Source organism: Ruditapes philippinarum, unplaced genomic scaffold, assembly GCF_026571515.1.
Source record: "Ruditapes philippinarum isolate M1 unplaced genomic scaffold, ASM2657151v2 ctg3060_1_1_1_1, whole genome shotgun sequence".
Taxonomy (NCBI): domain Eukaryota; kingdom Metazoa; phylum Mollusca; class Bivalvia; order Venerida; family Veneridae; genus Ruditapes; species Ruditapes philippinarum.
This window is the reverse complement of record NW_026853437.1, coordinates 67961-86697: the sequence shown is the minus strand read 5'-3', so window position 1 is coordinate 86697 and position 18737 is coordinate 67961. Positions and strand designations below refer to the sequence as shown.

Sequence of the window (18737 nt, the reverse complement as noted above, 5' to 3'; positions counted from 1 at the left end):
TATGAAATCCTAGTCGACAATGGAAACATCATATTCCCCTATACATGTATATATATTTTTTTTAATTGGATAAGGAATAAAATCTTTTGTCAGATTTTCATTGCAGACTGCATGTTGTATTTGATACCCTTGTTTTCGTTAGCATCAGTTTTATATACTTTATTAGTGTGAATTTTATATAGTTTATTGGCATAAGATTCAAATAATTCATTAGCACCATTAGTTTTAGATTTAATTAACTTAATAGCTTTCACAATTTTTAGCACATGTTACAGTGAACATCTTACTAACTATTAATGAAATGTAACCAGAACAACCATAATATATGCTTCTTCAACATGGGGATTAATTTTCAAATAGTTATCATTGAAATTTACAATATCAGTGTAAAAGTTTTCTATTTTTGTCATGTTTGACCAAACAAAGCATCTGATTCTTGTAAACTGTCCAAGAAGTTATTTCCTTAAACAAGTAGAATTTGAAACGGAACTGAGCTTATAAGGGTGCATGCACCACTCCTGTGAAGTTAAGATAGCTCTACTTTCTCTTATTGAAAAGCTAAAAGTAACCAATTTTGACACCAACAAGTGGGTCATGACAATGCCTCCACTTTTATCTTTAAAAATTAGTAATGCTAAACACAAATATGCCCTCTCCATCAAACTATCCAGAGGCTTTAATAGTATTTTATACTAGAGCTATCACTAATTGTGATAAATACCCCCGCGATACTGCTTCCGAAATGAGGAAGTTACTAGTAACAGAATACCTTGTAAAATAATTGAAATAGAGTAATGGTTGTGGGCAATTAAAGATGGTTTTGGTTCTTGTACATTGCATTTCCTTTCACTGTGGTTGACCATTGATGAAGTTTTAATGAATTACTCTGTCATAAGTCAAGATAGAGTTCCAGTCTTGAGCACTGCACTGCCTCTCATTACGCTTGATCATTGTCTGAAGTTGCATTGAATTCCAAACATTAGTTTTTAAGTTATGCACTGGACAAGGAAAAGGAACAAAGGGCAATAACTCTGCAAATACTGAAGATTGAGTTATGGTTATTGTAAGCTGCACTTTCTCTCATTGCGCTTGACCATTGTTTATAGTTGTTTTGAATTTCAACAACTAGTTTTCAAGTTATAAACTGGAAACAAAAAAGTAGCAAAGGGCAATAATTATGTAATTAGTTCAAATAGAGTAATGGTTCTTGTGCATTGCATTTCATCTCACTTGACCATTGTATGCAATGCACTGAAGGGCAATAACTTTAAAATGAGTTAAGAAAGAGATTTTGTTCACTATATATGTGCACTGCGCTTCCTCTGAATATACTTGACCATTGTACGAACTTGTATTGAATTCCAACCAGTAGATATCATGTTATGCTCTACGAAAAGGATAGAGTTATGGTTCTTGTGCACTGCACTTCCTCTTATTGTGCTTGATGGTTGTATGAAGCTACATTGAATTCCAACTATTAGTTTTCAAGTTATGCACTGGACAAGAAAAAGTAATCGAGGGCAATAACCCGTGATAAGTCAAGATGGTGTTATGGTTCTTGTGCACTGCACTGCTTGACCATTTTATGAAGTTGTATTGAATTTCAAATAGTGGTTTTCAAGTTATGATCCAGACTAGGAAAATGCAACAGGCAATAACTCTATATTTACATTAGATAGAGTTATGGTTCTTGTGCACTGCACTTTCTCTCAATGTGCTTGTCCATTGTGTGAAGTTGTATTGAATTCCAACCAATAGTCTTTAAGTTATGCTCCGCACAAGGAAAATGCAACGGACCGCTAAACTGACTGACCAACCACCGGTTGACTCCTATATGCCCCCCAAACTTAGTTTCGGAGGTATAAACATACCTTTCAAAAGACTGTGTGTAAGATTCTTCACCAACAGTTTCCTCATCTCCATAATGTTCTTCAGATTTTATGCCTGACTTTGACTGCTTTGATCTTTGAAAAAAAAAAAATCAGAAAATTTACCTCATAATTATAGACATGTTTTGATGACTTTAACCTACCCCCCTCCCTTTTTTTTGAGGCCTAAAATAGTAAAGAAATGCCCTATTCGTATTGAGGCCCCAAACACTGATTATTGTTTGAGAAATGTTGTTAAAAAAGAGATCACTTTTTCAGCCCCATCCCCTATCAAATGGAAACATCAATGGGGTGACAGAGGGGGGATGTGCCCCCTTCTTATTGGCTGTTTGAAGGGGGCAGCAGACCCCACCACCCACCCCAACTCCCAAGAAAATTTTGGACTTGTGATGGAGTTTAGATTGAATAAAACACAAAATAGTGACTTTTGAGACGTCCCCCAAGCCATTGTTAAAGAAAATCTAAGATTGAGCATGCTGTTACAAAGACAATGGTCCAATTAACATTTGTGCAAAGTTTGATCAGTAAAGAGGCATTTTTTATAGTTTTATAGCAGTTTTAACTTGTAAAAGAAGACTTTTCAATGAAAACAGCCATTTTTCACAATATGCTCATGCAGTAAAAGGTTAAGACACAAAAGATGCTTAGACCAAACTAAAGTCATGACCTCAAGCAGAGGAGAAACCAGTAGAAATCTCATAATTTATTGACTTATCTTGACCCAACTAACCTTGAACTCCATCAAAGTGTGGAAGTCTATACAGTACCAAAAACAACACAAAAAAAAAATCTTTCAATAAAGTATTATATACAAGAGCAATCAGTGATCACATGTGTCACCTTATATTAGCTAATTATTATAATTAGCTAATTAGCTTATATTAGCTACTGTGTAGCAGACGACACAAAAATCATGAAAATGGCAAAAAACGTTTTTTAATTCAAGGGCCAATACTCAGCCAAAAATCATTCAACTGGAAATCTGTGCAAAATGTGGAAGTACTTGAGCTACAGATAAATGATGTTGCTTATGCCAGTAGAAGCCTCAAACCTTCTGAAAAACATTATCCTGCTCACAAGCTAAAATACCTCGCTTTAAAATGGTCAATCACAGAAAAGTTTCATGATAATTTGTATGGTACCACTTTCGAAGTCGTAACAGACAAAAATCCTCTCACGTATGTTACAACTACAGCCAAACACTTTCTAGATGAATAAAACAGAGGAATTTTCTGCTGAACACTTTCATAAATTCATTTTTAAGGTCATCACAACAAACAGTGCACAGGCAATCAGTAAAACTCACCTTGTCCTCTCAACAGGACTCAGAGTGCGTAGAGATTCAGAGTTCTGACTGTAAGGACTATCAGCACGCCGGCCTGCTAACCCGGGTGACCTTCTCCCTGTCCCTACAGCTGGTTGGCGCTAAGATGAGCTGGACTTTATTGATGGCCCGGCTGACTGACTCTGAGTCACACTAGCTTGAATTTCTGACTCAGCAGATTTCTTTTTAGACATTGGCTCCCTACCAGGTCTTATCACTGTAAATATAATGCAAATACTATTCAAATACCCCAAAACATTTTAAACTTGCAAAAAGTTTTTTTAACTCTTACCATGCTAAATATTCTATATGGACTTGTAAACTTTTTAATCTTGCATGAAATAATGAGGTAATGGATTCCCAAATCATTCAATCAAATTTCGTAAAAAACATTACTTATTTTCAATGTAACTCAAAGTGAATTCAGTCCTTAATGAAATGTCAATTATATCATAAATACGGTAATCATGTTGAAAGCATTTATGATGATACATTTGAAGAAACCACAAAAGCCCTACATTATGAAAGTTGTTTTTGTGAGATACATGATCTGGTATTATATATTTACAAGGTTGTTCAAAAAGAAATAGGGTTAAAGCTTCATATTTAAAATATTTTCATAATTTATATATACACAGCAATTGTAAAATGTTTTCTACAATTTGAGCATAAGTTTATTAGATTATTCTGCTAAACGTGTGTTCCCTGTGATTTTGAATAACGATGGTAACAAGCAATTGGCGCAGCAAATCAAAATAGAGTTGTTGGTAGGACAGCCTCGCTCAATTGTTCTTAGTGCTTGATAGGAAAAGAGCTTTGATAATGAAAAAATTTCTATGTTTACAAAAGAGAATTTTTTTCTTTTAACTATGTTACAGTTATAGGCATTGGAGTCCTATTATGCCCTCTAAGAAGAGTATAAAATTTCAACTTGTTTCAAAGCCATAATTAATGTCCAAATTTGATGTCATTCAGATATGATATGACTAATATAAATTATATAATTTTAAGAGTAGTTTTCATAGCATTAAAAAAAACAGAAATTTTGTGCTAGAGTTAAGCAAACATACTGGCAATGCTCAGTGAGATACATATAAAATAATTAAATTATCACAGGACAATTAATCAGTCACCAAAACACTTTTTCAGCTGGCAAAAGTAATTTAAAGGCAATGAATGCGAGATCACAAACAGGAAAGGGCAAGGATGAAAGCAAACAATTGATGTAACATTAACAACATCAATTGCAAAAGCACTACAAAAGGAGCAACAGTAAACAGTCCATGTACTGTCCAGGATATTTGATATCTGCATCAGGTCTAATTAATCAGTTCTGTCCAAAGAATTATTAGGCCTTAAGTTATTTGTCTCTTGTAAAACTGTGTAAGTTAATTAAACAAGAGGGCCATGATGGCCCTGAGGTCGCTCACCTGTATATAGGCACCCCCCAACACCCCCCCCCCAACGTTGCAGGGCCAATTTAACCCAATGGCTTTTATTTGCACAAACTTGGTAGACACCCATAAGAAGATGTTTCATGCTAAACATCTAAGCTCTAGCTGGGCTTTTTAAAAGAAGATTTTTTTTAAAGTTTTTACTATACACATATAGTTAAAAACAATGACACCACTGGGGTCGGGCCAGGGCTTTTATTAGAACAAACCTTGTAGACACTTACTAGAAGATGTTTCATGCTTAATATCTAAACTCTAGCTATTTGGGTTTTTTCAAAGAAGATTTTAAGTTTTTGCTATACACATATAAAGAAAATCAATGACCCCCGGGGCGGGGCCAATTTTGACCCCAGGTCTTTTATTTGAACAAACTTTGTAGACACTCACTAAAAGATGTTTCACGCTTAATATCTTAACTCTAGCTATTTGCGTTTTTTCAAAGAAGATTTTTTAAGTTTTTGCTATACACATATAAGGAAAATCAATGACCCCGGGTCGGTGCCAATTTTGACCCCAGGGCTTTTATTTGAACAAACTTGGTAGACACCTATTAGAACATGTTTGATGCTAAATATCTTAGCCATAGCTCTTTGAGTTCTTTAAAAGAAGATTTTTTAAGTTTTTACTATATGCATATAGAGAAAATCAATGACCCCCCGGGGCGGGGCCAATTTTAACCCCAGGGCTTTTATCTGAGCAAACTTGGTAGACACTTATTAGAACATGTTTCATGCTAAATATCTTAGCTCTAACTCTTTTGGTTCTTTAAAAGAAGATTTTTTAAGTTTTTACTATGTGCATATAGGGAAAATCAATGACCCCCTGGGGCGGGGCCAATTTTGACCCCAGGGCTTTTATTTGAACAAACTTGGTAGACACCTATTAGAACATGTTTGATGCTCAATGTCTTAGCCGTAGCTTTTTTAGTTCTTTAAAAGATGATTTTTTAAGTTTTTACTATATGCATATAGGGAAAATCAATGACCCCCTGGGGTGGGGCCAATTTTGACCCCAGGGCTTTTATTTGAACAAACTTGGTAGACACCCATTAGAACATATTTCATGCTAAATATCTTAGCTCTAGCTCTTTGGGTTCTTTAAAAGAAGAATTTTAAAGTTTTTACTATATGCATATAGGGAAAATCAATGACCCCCCGGGGCGGGGCCAATTTTGACCCCAGGGCTTTTATTTGAACAAACTTGGTAGACACTCACTAGAAGATGTTTCATGCCAAATATCTAAGCTCTAGCTCTTATGGTTTTTTAAAAGAAGATGTATAAAGTTTTTACTTTTGGTTGCCATGGCAACCAGAGTTCTGCATGGAATTAAATTCTTTGAACAATTTTTTAAGGTGACCACCAAAGGATCATTCCTGTGAAGTTTGGATGAAATTGGCTTAGTGGTTTATGAGGAGATGTCATTTAAAGTAAAAGTTTACGGACGGACGACGGACGGATGACTGACGGACGCCGGACGACGCCGGACGAAAAGCGATCACAAAAGCTCACCCTGTCACTTTGTGACAGGTGAGCTAAAAATGTGAACAGTAGAGCTGCAGTCCTATTATTTTTTGAACAACCTAGGTATATATAGCATTCTAGAACAAAATATTGTCCTCATATAAGAACATACATGTATGTTCATACTAAATCACTCGGAACTCTGTTAACTTTTTTTCTAAGGAAATATTTGATATAAATATCCAAATGGTACATTTTAAAATGTTTAAATACTGATGAAAGATATTCCCGTCAGTTTAACCATTATACATTTATCTATTACATTTGTATCAAAGTAACCTATAAAATGTTGTTAACTTGTCCAATATAATGGATACCAGTGTTAGAAAAAAGGAGAATTTATAAATATGTGATTTATAAAATAAACAGCAAACTCCTTCATAAATAGAGGTTTGACCCCTCGAAACGTTAGATGATATTGTTATTTATTTATTGTTGCTACAGTGATTTTTAACTTGTACATAAATGTTTTGTCCAAGAAATGTAATAGAGAAGCAATATAATTGCTCATAGACTTGTTTAAAATAAATAAATATGAGATATAACATGGCATGTAAGATCCTTTATATGTACAAAGAAACAGTAAAACTTACGTCGTTCTTGTCTACGAGAATAAATACTGAACACATTTAATTCATCTGTGCGAGAATCGTCCCAAGAGTTACTGGCCTTGTTGGTAGCAGGGTGGGTGGGACGAGGGATATTGAGTTGTGTGGTATCTTTATTAAGGCCCATCTGACTGGAACTTCCAGCATGAAACTCTGCCTTCCGCAGTCCCGTACCAATCTAAAAACAAGAGGGCCATGATGGCCCTGAGGTCGCTCACCTGTATATAGGCCCCCCTAACCCCCACCCCCAATGTTGCAGGGCCAATTTAACCCAAGGGCTTTTATTTGCACAAACTTGGTAGACACCCATAAGAAGATGTTTCATGCTAAACATCTAAGCTCTAGCTCATTGGGCTTTTTAAAAGAAGATTTTTTTTAAGTTTTTACTATACACATATAGTTAAAAACAATGACACCCCTGGGGCCCGGGCCAGTTTTGACCCCAGGGCTTTTATTTGAACAAACTTTGTAGACACTTACTAGAAGATGTTTCATGCTTAATATCTAAACTCTAGCTATTTGGGTTTTTTCAAAGAAGATTTTTTAAGTTTTTGCTATACACATATAAAGAAAATCAATGACCCCCGGGGCGGGGCCAATTTTGACCCCAGGGCTTTTATTTGAACAAACTTTGTAGACACTCACTTAAAGATGTTTCATGCTTAATATCTTAACTCTAGCTATTTGGGTTTTTTCAAAGATTTTTTAAGTTTTTGCTATACACATATAAGGAAAATCAATGACCCCCGGGGCGGTGCCAATTTTGACCCCAGGGCTTTTATTTGAACAAACTTGGTAGACACCTATTAGAACATGTTTCATGCTAAATATCTTAGCTCTAACTCTTTTGGTTCTTTAAAAGAAGATTTTTTAAGTTTTTACTATATGCATATAGGGAAAATCAATGACCCCCCGGGGCGGGGCCAATTTTGACCCCAGGGCTTTTATTTGAACAAACTTGGTAGACACCTATTAGAACATGTTTGATGCTCAATATCTTAGCCATAGCTCTTTGAGTTCTTTAAAAGAAGATTTTTTAAAGTTTTTACTATATGCATATAGGGAAAATCAATGACCCCCCGGGGCGGGGCCAATTTTGACCCCAGGGCTTTTATTTGAACAAACTTGGTAAACACCCATTAGAACATGTTTCATGCTAAATATCTTAGCTCTAGCTCTTTGAGTTCTTTAAAAGAAGATTTTTTAAGTTTTTACTAAATGCATATAGGGAAAATCAATGACCCCCCGGGGCGGGGCCAATTTTGACCCTGGGGCTTTTATTTGAACAAACTTGGTAAACACCCATTAGAACATGTTTCATGCTAAATATCTTAGCTCTAGCTCTTTGAGTTCTTTAAAAGAAGATTTTTTAAGTTTTTACTATATGCATATAGGGAAAATCAATGACCCCCTGGGGCAGGGCCAATTTTGACCCCAGGGCTTTTATTTGAACAAACTTGGTAGACACCCATTAGAACATGTTTGATGCTCAATATCTTAGCCATAGCTCTTTGAGTTCTTTAAAAGAAGATTTTTTAAGTTTTTACTATATGCATATAGGGAAAATCAATGACCCCCCGGGGCGGGGCCAATTTTGACCCCCGTGCTTTTATTTGAACAAACTTGGTAGACACCCATTAGAACATGTTTCATGCTAAATATCTTAGCTCTAGCTCTTTGGGTTCTTTAAAAGAAGAATTTTTAAGTTTTTACTATATGCATATAGGGAAAATCAATGACCCCCCGGGGCGGGGCCAATTTTGACCCAAGGGCTTTTATTTGAACAAACTTGGTAGACACTCACTAGAAGATGTTTCATGCCAAATATCTTAGCTCTAGCTCTTATGGTTTTTTAAAAGAAGATATTTAAAGTTTTTTCTTTCGGTTGCCATGGCAACCAGAGTTCTGCATTGAATTAAATTCTTTGAACAATTTTTAAAGGTGACCACCAAAGGAACATTCCTGTGAAGTTTGGATGAAATTGGCTTAGTGGTTTATGAGGAGATGTCATATAAAATAAAAGTTTACGGACGGACGCCGGACGAAAAGCGATCACAAAAGCTCACCCTGTCACTTTGTGACAGGTGAGCTAACAAGAGGGCCATGAAGGCCATGAGGTCGCTCACCTGTATATTATAAGGCCCCTGGAGCGGGGCAAGTTTAAACCCCAGGGCTTTTATTTCAACAAACTTGGAAGACACCCATTAGAAGATGTTTCATGATGTTAAGTTTTTACTACACACATATAATGAAAAACAATTCTTGGGTAAAGACTTTGGGCCTTTTTTGCACAATATCAACATTTTGTTTGGGTTAGGGTTATGATCCTCATTTTGTGCAAAGAACACCCTCCAAAGTTGTACTTAAACGAATCTGCAATGGTATCAGACAAATCAGACAAGAGGGCCATGATGGCCCTGAGGTCGCTCACCTGTATATAGGCCCCCCCCCAACCCCCACACCCCCCACCCCCCAACGTTGCAGGGCCAATTTAACCCAAGGGCTTTTATTTGCACAAACTTGGTAGACACCCATAAGAAGATGTTTCATGCTAAACATCTAAGCTCTAGCTCATTGGGCTTTTTAAAAGAAGATTTTTTTAAAGTTTTTACTATACACATATAGTTAAAAACAATGACACCCCTGGGGCCGGGCCAGTTTTGACCCCAGGGCTTTTATTTGAACAAACTTTGTAGACACTTACTAGAAGATGTTTCATGCTTAATATCTAAACTCTAGCTATTTGGGTTTTTTCAAAGAAGATTTTAAGTTTTTGCTATACACATATAAAGAAAATCAATGACCCCCGGGGCGGGCCAATTTTGACCCCAGGTCTTTTATTTAAACAAACTTTATAGACACTCACTAAAAGATGTTTCATGCTTAATATCTTAACTCTAGCTATTTGGGTTTTTTCAAAGAAGATTTTTTAAGTTTTTGCTATACACATATAAGGAAAATCAATGACCCCCTGGCGGTGACAATTTTGACCCCAGGGCTTTTATTTGAACAAACTTGGTAGACACCTATTAGAACATGTTTGATGCTAAATATCTTAGCCATAGCTCTTTGAGTTCTTTAAAAGAAGATTTTTTCAGTTTTTACTTTATGCATATAGGGAAAATCAATGAACCCCTGGGGCGGGGCCAATTTTGACCCCAGGGCTTTTATTTGAACAAACTTGGTAGACACTTATTAGAACATGTTTCATGCTAAATATCTTAGCTCTAACTCTTTTGGTTCTTTAAAAGAAAATTTTTTAAGTTTTTACTATATGCATATAGGGAAAATCAATGACCCCCTGGGGCGGTGCCAATTTTGACCCCAGGGCTTTTATTTGAACAAACTTGGTAGACACCTATTAGAACATGTTTGATGCTAAATATCTTAGCCATAGCTCTTTGAGTTCTTTAAAAGAAGATTTTTTAAGTTTTTACTATATGCATATAGGGAAAATCAATGACCCCCCGGGGTGGGGCCAATTTTGACCCCAGGGCTTTTATTTGAACAAACTTGGTAGACACCCATTAGAACATGTTTCATGCTAAATATCTTAGCTCTAGCTCTTTGGGTTCTTTAAAAGAAGATTTTTTAAGTTTTTACTATATGCATATAGGGAAAATCAATGACCCCCCGGGGCGGGGCCAATTTTGACCCCAGGGCTTTTATTTGAACAAACTTGGTAGACACTCACTAGAAGATGTTTCACGCCAAATATCTAAGCTCTAGCTCTTATGGTTTTTTAAAAGAAGATATTTAAAGTTTTTTCTTTCGGTTGCCATGGCAACCAGAGTTCTGCAGGGAATTAAATTCTTTCAACAATTTTTAAAGGTGACCACCAAAGGAACATTCCTGTGAAGTTTGGATGAAATTGGCTTAGTGGTTTATGAGGAGATGTCATTTAAAGAAAAAGTTTACGGACGACGGACGGACGGACGGACGCCGGACGAAAAGCGATCACAAAAGCTCACCCTGTCACTTTGTGACAGGTGAGCTAACAAATGATGTTTAAACGGTTCACTCTAGAATATAATAATTTTCTGTACGAAATCTGCCGTGGTCATAGTATTATTTTTACAATAGGTTTAACTTTCTAGACATTCACTAGAAGATGTTCATGCTTAATATCTAACTCTAGCTATTTGGGTTTTTACAAAGAAGATTTTTTAAGTTCTTGCACTACACACATACGGAAAATCATTGACCCCCGGGGCAGGGCCAATTTTGACCCCAGGGCTTTTATCTGCACAAACTTTGTAGACACCCATTAGAACATGTTTCATGCTAAATATCTTAGCTCTAGCTCTTTGGGTTCTTTAAAAGAAGATTTTTTAAGTTTTTACTATATGCATATAGGGAAAATCAATGATCCTCGGGGCGGGGCCAATTTTGACCCCAGGGCTTTTATTTGAACAAATTTAGTAGACACTTATTAGAAGATGTTTTATGCTAAGTATCTTAGCTCTAGCTCTATGGGTTCTTTAAAAGAAGATTTTTCTAAGTTTTTACTATATGCATATAGGGAAATCAATGACCCCCTGGGGCGGGGCCAATTTTGACCCCAGGGCTTTTATTTCAACAAACTTGGTAGACACTCACTAGCAGATGTCTCATGCTAAATATCTTAGCTCTAATTCTTTGGGTTTTTTAAAAGAAGATATTTAAATATTTTTCTTTCGGCTGCCATGGCAACCAGAGCTCTGCATGGAATTAAATTCTTTGAACAATTTTTAAAGGTGACCACCAAAGGAACATTCCTGTGAAGTTTGGATGAAATTGGCTTAGTGGTTTATGAGGAGATGTCATTTAAAGTAAAAGTTTACGGACGGACGGACGCCGGACGAAAAGCGATCACAAAAGCTCACCCTGTCACTTTGTGACATTGTCACTTTGTGACAGGTGAGCTAAAAATAGATAGATGTGATCTAAAACTTTAAATATCTACTCATCAGAATCTCCAATTCCCAAAGCCTAGACATTTGGCATGCAGCATCATCTATAGTTCTCTATAAAAGTAAAATAAATCATGCTCCTTGGGTAAAAATTGGTTGTGCCACGAGGGCCACTTAATTTATATAGACTTGCATTGTAAAATTAATTTAACTCTTCTTCTGCAAAATTTAAATGCAAAGACCAAGTCATCTTAGTTATTTCTCATGTGGCATTTGCCGAACATAAAAATTCGACAGACTGAAACCTAGGCTATGGACAACCTTAAGATTGGTCAAAATCCATCAAGTTGTTTAGAAGAAAACATCATTTTTTAATAAAGAAATTGTGGACAATGAAAGACCACAAAAGAATTACACACTGTCATCTCAAAATCTCACCTCTGAGCACTTTGTGAGATAAGAGCATTCAGGTAGGTCAAAAAATACCGGTGAAAACTTACAAGAAATCTTGTCCTTTCTGAATGATACAAGTGTTTTGGCAGATCATTTAACATTATATTATACGCCATGCATCACCTCAAAATTCTGCTTCTGTCTATTCTTCTCTTTCCTGCTGACGGCAGCCGACACTTGTGTTGCATGTTTTTGCTTGTTATACAGTTCTTCAAGCTGTCTTTTATGAGGCCCCTCTTTCTCTCTCATGTGTTTTTATCCCTCCTCCTTCTGTTGCCGCACTCTTTTGGCTTTCTTTTTTCATTGTATCTGTTCCTAGTCATATTGACGCTGTTTGACACATGGTTGCTGAGGTTTTCTCACTCTCTGATAAACAATTAATATAATTATATATATATAATTTCATATGTAGTGAATGAATGGTTATTTTAAATAATCGGTGACATTAAACAACAAGAGGGCCATGATGGCCCTGAGGTCGCTCACCTGTATATAGCCCCCCCCCCGGCCCAATTTTTACCCAAGGGCTTTTATTTGTTTATTTGAACAGACTTGGTAGACACCCATAAGAAGATGTTTCATGCAAAACATCTAAGTTCTAGCTCAATGGGTTTTTTAAAAGAAGATTTTTTAAGTTTTTACTATACACATATAGTTAAAAACAATGACACCCCTGGGGCAGGGCCAGTTTTGACCCCAGGGCTTTTATTTGAACAAACTTTGTAGATATTTACTTAAAGATGTTTCATGCTTAATATCTAAACTCTAGTTATTTGGGTTTTTTCAAAGAAGATTTTTAAGTTTTTGCTATGTATATAAGGAAAATCAATGACCCCCGGGGCGGGGCCAGTTTTGACCCCAGGGCTTCTATTTGAACATACTTGGTAGACACCCATTAGAACATGTCTCATGCTAAATATCTTAGCTGTAGCTCTTTGGGTTCTTTAAAAGAAGATTTTATAAGTTTTTACTATATGCATATAAGGAAAATCAATGACCCCCTGGGCGGGGCCAATTTGGACCCCAGGGCTTTTATTTGAACAAACTTGGTAGACATTCACTAGAAGATGTTTCATGCCAAATATCTAAGCTCTAGCTCTTACAGTTCTTTAAAAGAAGATTTTTTAAGTTTTTACTATATGCATATAGGGAAAATCAATGACCCCCTGGGGTGGGGCCAATTTTTACCCCAGGGCTTTTATTTGAACAAACTTGGTAGACATTTACTAGAAGATGTTTCATGCCAAATATCTAAGCTCTAGCTCTTACGGTTCTTTAAAAGAAGAAGATTTTTTAAGTTTTTACTATATGCATATAGGGAAAATCAATTACCCCCCAGGGCGGGGCCAATTTTGACCCCAGGGCTTTTATTTGAACAAACTTGGTAGACATTCACTAGAAGATGTTTCATGCCAAATATCTAAGCTCTAGCTCTTTGGGTTCTTTAAAAGAAAGATTTTTTAAGTTTTTACTTTATGCATATAGGGAAAATCAATGACCCCCTGGGGCGGGCCATTTGGAACCCAGGGCTTTTATTTGAACAAACTTGGTAGACATTCACTAGAAGATGTTTCATGCCAAATATCTAAGCTCTAGCTCTTACAGTTCTTTAAAAGAAGATTTTTTAAGTTTTTACTATATGCATATAGGGAAAATCAATGACCCCCTGGGGCGGGGCCAATTTTTACCCCAGGGCTTTTATTTGAACAAACTTGGTAGACATTTACTAGAAGATGTTTTCATGCCAAATATCTAAGCTCTAGCTCTTACGGTTCTTTAAAAGAAGATTTTTTAAGTTTTTACTATATGCATATAGGGAAAATCAATTACCCCCCAGGGCGGGGCCAATTTTGACCCCAGGGCTTTTATTTGAACAAACTTGGTAGACATTCACTAGAAGATGTTTCATGCCAAATATCTAAGCTCTAGCTCTTTGGGTTCTTTAAAAGAAGATTTTTTTAGTTTTTACTTTATGCATATAGGGAAAATCAATGACCCCCTGGGGCGGGGCCAATTTTTTACCCCAGGGCTTTTTATTTGAACAAACTTGGTAGACATTCACTAGAAGATGTTTCATGCCAAATATCTAAGCTCTAGCTCTTACAGTTCTTTAAAAGAAGATTTTTTAAGTGTTTACTATATGCATATAGGGAAAATCAATGACCCCCCGGGGCGGGGCCAATTTTGACCCCAGGGCTTTTATTTGAACAAACTTGGTAGACACTCACTAGAAGATGTTCCATGCCAAATAGCTTAGCTCTAGCTCTTACAGTTCTTTAAAAGAAGATTTTTTAAGTTTTTACTATATGCATATAGGGAAAATGAATGACCCCCCCCCGGGCGGGGCCAATTTTGACCCCAGGGCTTTTATTTGAACAAACTTGGTAGACACTCATTAGAAGATGTTTCATGCCAAATATCTAAGCTCTAGCTCTTAGGGTTGTTTAAAAGAAGATATTTAAAGATTTTTCTTTCGGTTGCCATGGCAACCAGAGCTCTGCATGGAATTAAATTCTTTGAACAATTTTTAAAGGTGACCACCAAAGGAACATTCCTGTGAAGTTTGGATGAAATTGGCTCAGTGGTTTATGAGGAGATGTCATTTAAAGCAAAAGTTTACGGACGGACGACGGACGGATGGAGGGACGGACGGACGCCGGACGAAAAGCGATCACAAAAGCTCACCCTGTCACTTTGTGACAGGTGAGCTAAAAATATCATGAACAAAATTCAGATGGCTGATTTTTATATTTTAAAAAAATCCACAAAATCTTACTTTCATACCATTAATATTGCACGGAGATAAATCAAGCACTGAATGTGCTGAAAATTTTTAGGTCACAAACAAGCAATATTTTTTTGTAATCCTGATAGTTCTTTAACTAGAGCTTAGCATTAATCCTGTTTATTTATTTTCAACAATTTTTCTATTTGACAAAACAAGAGCGATCAGTGATCACATGTGTCGCCTCATGATAGCCAATTTCATGTTGGGACAAGTTTTGTGACAGACGGACAGTGCACAACTAGACTTGGTACTGATCATTCCTGTAAAGTTTGGATGAAATTGCACCAGTAGTTTATGAGGAGTAGTCCATACAAGCTTTTCTGTATAGATCTGTCAACACACAGAAAAAAAAAAACACCTTTTTATTAAAGGGCCATAACTCGACCAAAAAATCATTCAACCGGAAAACATGTGTAATATGCGCAAGGACTTGAGCTACAGATCAATCCTGTAAAGTTTCATTGAAATTGCATTAGTGGTATAAGAGAAGTAGTCCGGACAAACTTTAAAAATAAAAAATTATTAAAGGGCCATTATCTTACAAAAATCATTGAACCGGAAAATGCTGACAATATGCACAACTAGACTTGGTACTGATCATTCCTGTAAAGTTGGATGAAATTGCACCAGCAGTTTATGAGGAGTAGTCCGGACAAGTTTTGTGACGGACGGACGGACAGACGGACGTTCTCACAGGACAGTATTAAAAATATGTGGCTACTCTATTGCTCTCTATTGTTTCTTTTTTAGCCACACAAAAGAAAATAGCCGCATACAAGCATTACAGAGAATGAATGACATCAAAGAGAAAAGAACAGTTACCTATTGTCCCTCGAGAGCCACATAATTACTCTCCTGTGAGTGCCGACAGACAGACGATGGAGAAGTGATCCCTATATGTCGCCACTACTCCGTAGAGGCGACAGAATAAATAACTTATCTACAATGTGTAATGTAATTTTTGGCAATAAAAATATATTTTATTTTCATGTGTCTTTATTCAATAAAAGTTGTTTTCTTATATTTCCCAGTTTATTACAAATAACGGAGTTTAACTTATCTACAGTGTGTAATGTAATTTTGGTAATAAAATATATTTTATTTTCGTGTGTTTTATTCTATAAAAGTTGTTATAATATTATATTTTTCCAGTTTTATAAATAAATAACAAAGTTATAAAATGTGTTATGTAATTATGTTTATAAAATATTCATTTTCATGTGTTTTTATTTTATAAAAGTTCAGTGTTTTTTTCAACCAAAATATTTGGGGAAATTCGGCCCCATTCCCCCCTCAACATAGTTATGTTTTTTTTTTCCCCTCAAAGCCTACATTTCCCCCTATATTGCAGCAGCAAAGAATATCATTTTTTTGCATCTAACAGCCAAAAAAATGTTTTATTTAATGCCTGTAACAGTTACTGTTAGCAAGGTTGTTTAATAAATCGTTCTCTGGTAGGTAAGGGAGCTACTCCGGCGTCCCAACAAGTTTAACATGCGACGCATTGATATTTTAGATCCGTATATTAAGAAAGAGAGACATATTTTAAACATGTGTTGCAAGAGTTGCTCCCCTTTTCCACGGTAAAGAAAACAATATAAAATGAGTAAACAAATAAAATTCCCCCTCTATAGAATTTTCCCCGCTCCAAAGGGCACTGCCCCCTCTCTCCCAAAAAGTGAAAAAAAACACTGAAGTTGTTAGTATAATTTTCCAGTTTATGTAAATAACGAAGTTATAAAATGTGTTATGAAATATTGTTAATAAAATATTTGGTTTCCTTGTGTTTTTATTCAATAAAAACTGTATTTGGTGTAATTAATTTATGAATATAAAAACAGGAAAATGAAAAAAGTTTTCCATCAACAGTTTGGAAACGTTTGTATTTGAACACGTGGCCAATTGTTATTTAACTGTGGCTAATCGTTATTACTCTGTGTCGAATTGTCTGTTCAACAAAAGTAACAGCGCAAATTTGAAAACATCATATTTTGTCCCGTAATATAAAGGATCCCAGTACAATAATTACACAACACATTTGTACAAGTTTTACAAAAATATAGAAAATTTCTGCATTCTGAAATAATCTTGAAAATCGCGAAAATATATGACACTAAGTCTGAAACTTTTGTCACGTCACTTTATCACTTTATCTGTCAGTAAAACCTAAAAAAAACACAATCAACTCGCTACAGTAAAACATATTCAAGGAAACCTTAATAATGTTAACATTTTTACTGTTTGAAATTACCTCTTTGGTCCTTTATTCAAATGATTTTCATGCAAAAATCTGAAAACGTGTTGCAAATGGTTTACATTTTAAAGGGATATAACTTACATTAATTCGTACTACATATTTTCGTACCTTATCTGCAAAAACTAGGTTCAGCGATATAAAGACAGAGACATATAATATACATGTATTTTTACGTCTCTGATAAAGGCCAGCATCTTTGCCTTCTTGTTTAATTTTATCCTAATACTGTCTATCTTATCATTGTACATGCAGAGGGGCGATGGGGGATTCACCCCTATTTTTGAGAATTCACCCCTATTTTTTTGAGAGGAAGGGGGAAATTTTACATAGACAAAGAAGGGAAAAGAATCAACAAATGTAATAAATTCTCACTTTTCAATAACCCCCCTCCCCCTTTTTTCAAATCTAGAATAGACACTGGTACATGCATAAGCAGCAAAACAAAAACGCTGTTTTATCCACAGACGCTTGGATGTCAGGTCCTGTCCCCAAACGTTGATACGCCCCTGTAAACACTTTATCAAAATATTTTCATATTTTAAACACGAATGGGTCATCTGCTACAACGATACAACTGGTTTTCAAACAACTTTTACATATCTGAAATACCTTTTAGCATAACGTCTCAATAAAGTGCTGGTCGTTATAATGGTGATTGTGCAACACATGATACTAGTATTTTGCAAATGTTTAGGGTTAAAAAATAAATCTACCTAAATACATAAAAAAATTGCCCCATTCTTTTTATAAATTGAAAGTTACAGATATATTCCGACGGATAATTACACATATTTCACAGGGCCTAGTGAGTTATTTATCGTTCATGTAAAAAAAATAATAATATTGAAAGTAAATATGAGAAAAAGTTTAATTTATTTTGGACATTTCGATTATCTAGTGAACTGGTCTAGGTTTTAATAATAATGTCATTGAATTAAAACTTGTAGATTTGTTTCCTACTCTCTATTTCTAAGTGTTTCGTTTTTCGCACTAGCCGGGTTAGAGGGAAGTCTAAATCATAAACAAGCATTTTTCCCCGTCTTAATTCTTACTCAGTGCTATACTTTTCAGTTAGGGGCAAATCATATAATTGTGCTGTCCAAATGTATACATTTTTTAGATTACTTGCATTTGTTTATCTAATATCTAATCGTGTAATGTATATATCACATTTGTATACTTGTTTTGTCTGTAGTTTATTTAAAAAAACTGGTTGTATAATTATAGTTCAAATCTTCATGTATTATGGAGGATAATAATGTAGCATAATATCACTTTAAGAAGAGCTGTCTTAGACCTTGATAAATAGTCTTTTTAGTTTACACCACTGAAACTATAATGAACTGTATGAATGATCAATACCGTTAGCAAAGATTTCATATAAACATTGAATCAAATTGAAAAGTGTTTTATTAAAGCTATATAATCCTTGCAATATCATAGAAAATGATAAAATAAACGTTATAAGCGAACAATCATGGGACCAACCAGTACAAAATGTACTAAGCAATGCATGATTGTAAAGTTATTTGCTTAAGAAAACAACGGGTT

General features: G+C 35.4%; 1 protein-coding gene across 1 annotated transcript; it reads right to left on the bottom strand.

Annotated features, from left to right (window-relative positions):
• Nucleotides 1-1871: 1871 nt before the first annotated feature.
• On the bottom strand, nucleotides 1872-17246 carry LOC132736879 (uncharacterized). Its single transcript, XM_060724095.1, has 5 exons — nucleotides 17181-17246; nucleotides 12189-12507; nucleotides 6782-6974; nucleotides 3196-3430; nucleotides 1872-1964 (listed from the first exon to the last, which is right to left on the bottom strand). The coding sequence occupies exons 2-4, from the start codon at nucleotides 12255-12257 to the stop codon at nucleotides 3315-3317; spliced, it is 378 nt and encodes a 125-aa protein (XP_060580078.1). The 5' UTR covers nucleotides 12258-12507; nucleotides 17181-17246; the 3' UTR covers nucleotides 1872-1964; nucleotides 3196-3314.
• Nucleotides 17247-18737: the final 1491 nt, after the last annotated feature.

What these genes read in the sequence shown, in the direction of transcription:
- LOC132736879 (XM_060724095.1), bottom strand. Translation starts at nt 12,257, where the DNA reads ATGGCGTATAATATAATGTTAAATGATCTGCCAAAACACTTGTATCAT. An exon ending in CAGAAAGGACAAGATTTCTT is followed by an intron (nt 6,975 to 12,188) that starts GTAAGTTTTCAC and finishes TCTTGTTTTTAG; the next exon opens with ATTGGTACGGGACTGCGGAA. An exon ending in TTCTCGTAGACAAGAACGAC is followed by an intron (nt 3,431 to 6,781) that starts GTAAGTTTTACT and finishes TTATATTTACAG; the next exon opens with TGATAAGACCTGGTAGGGAG.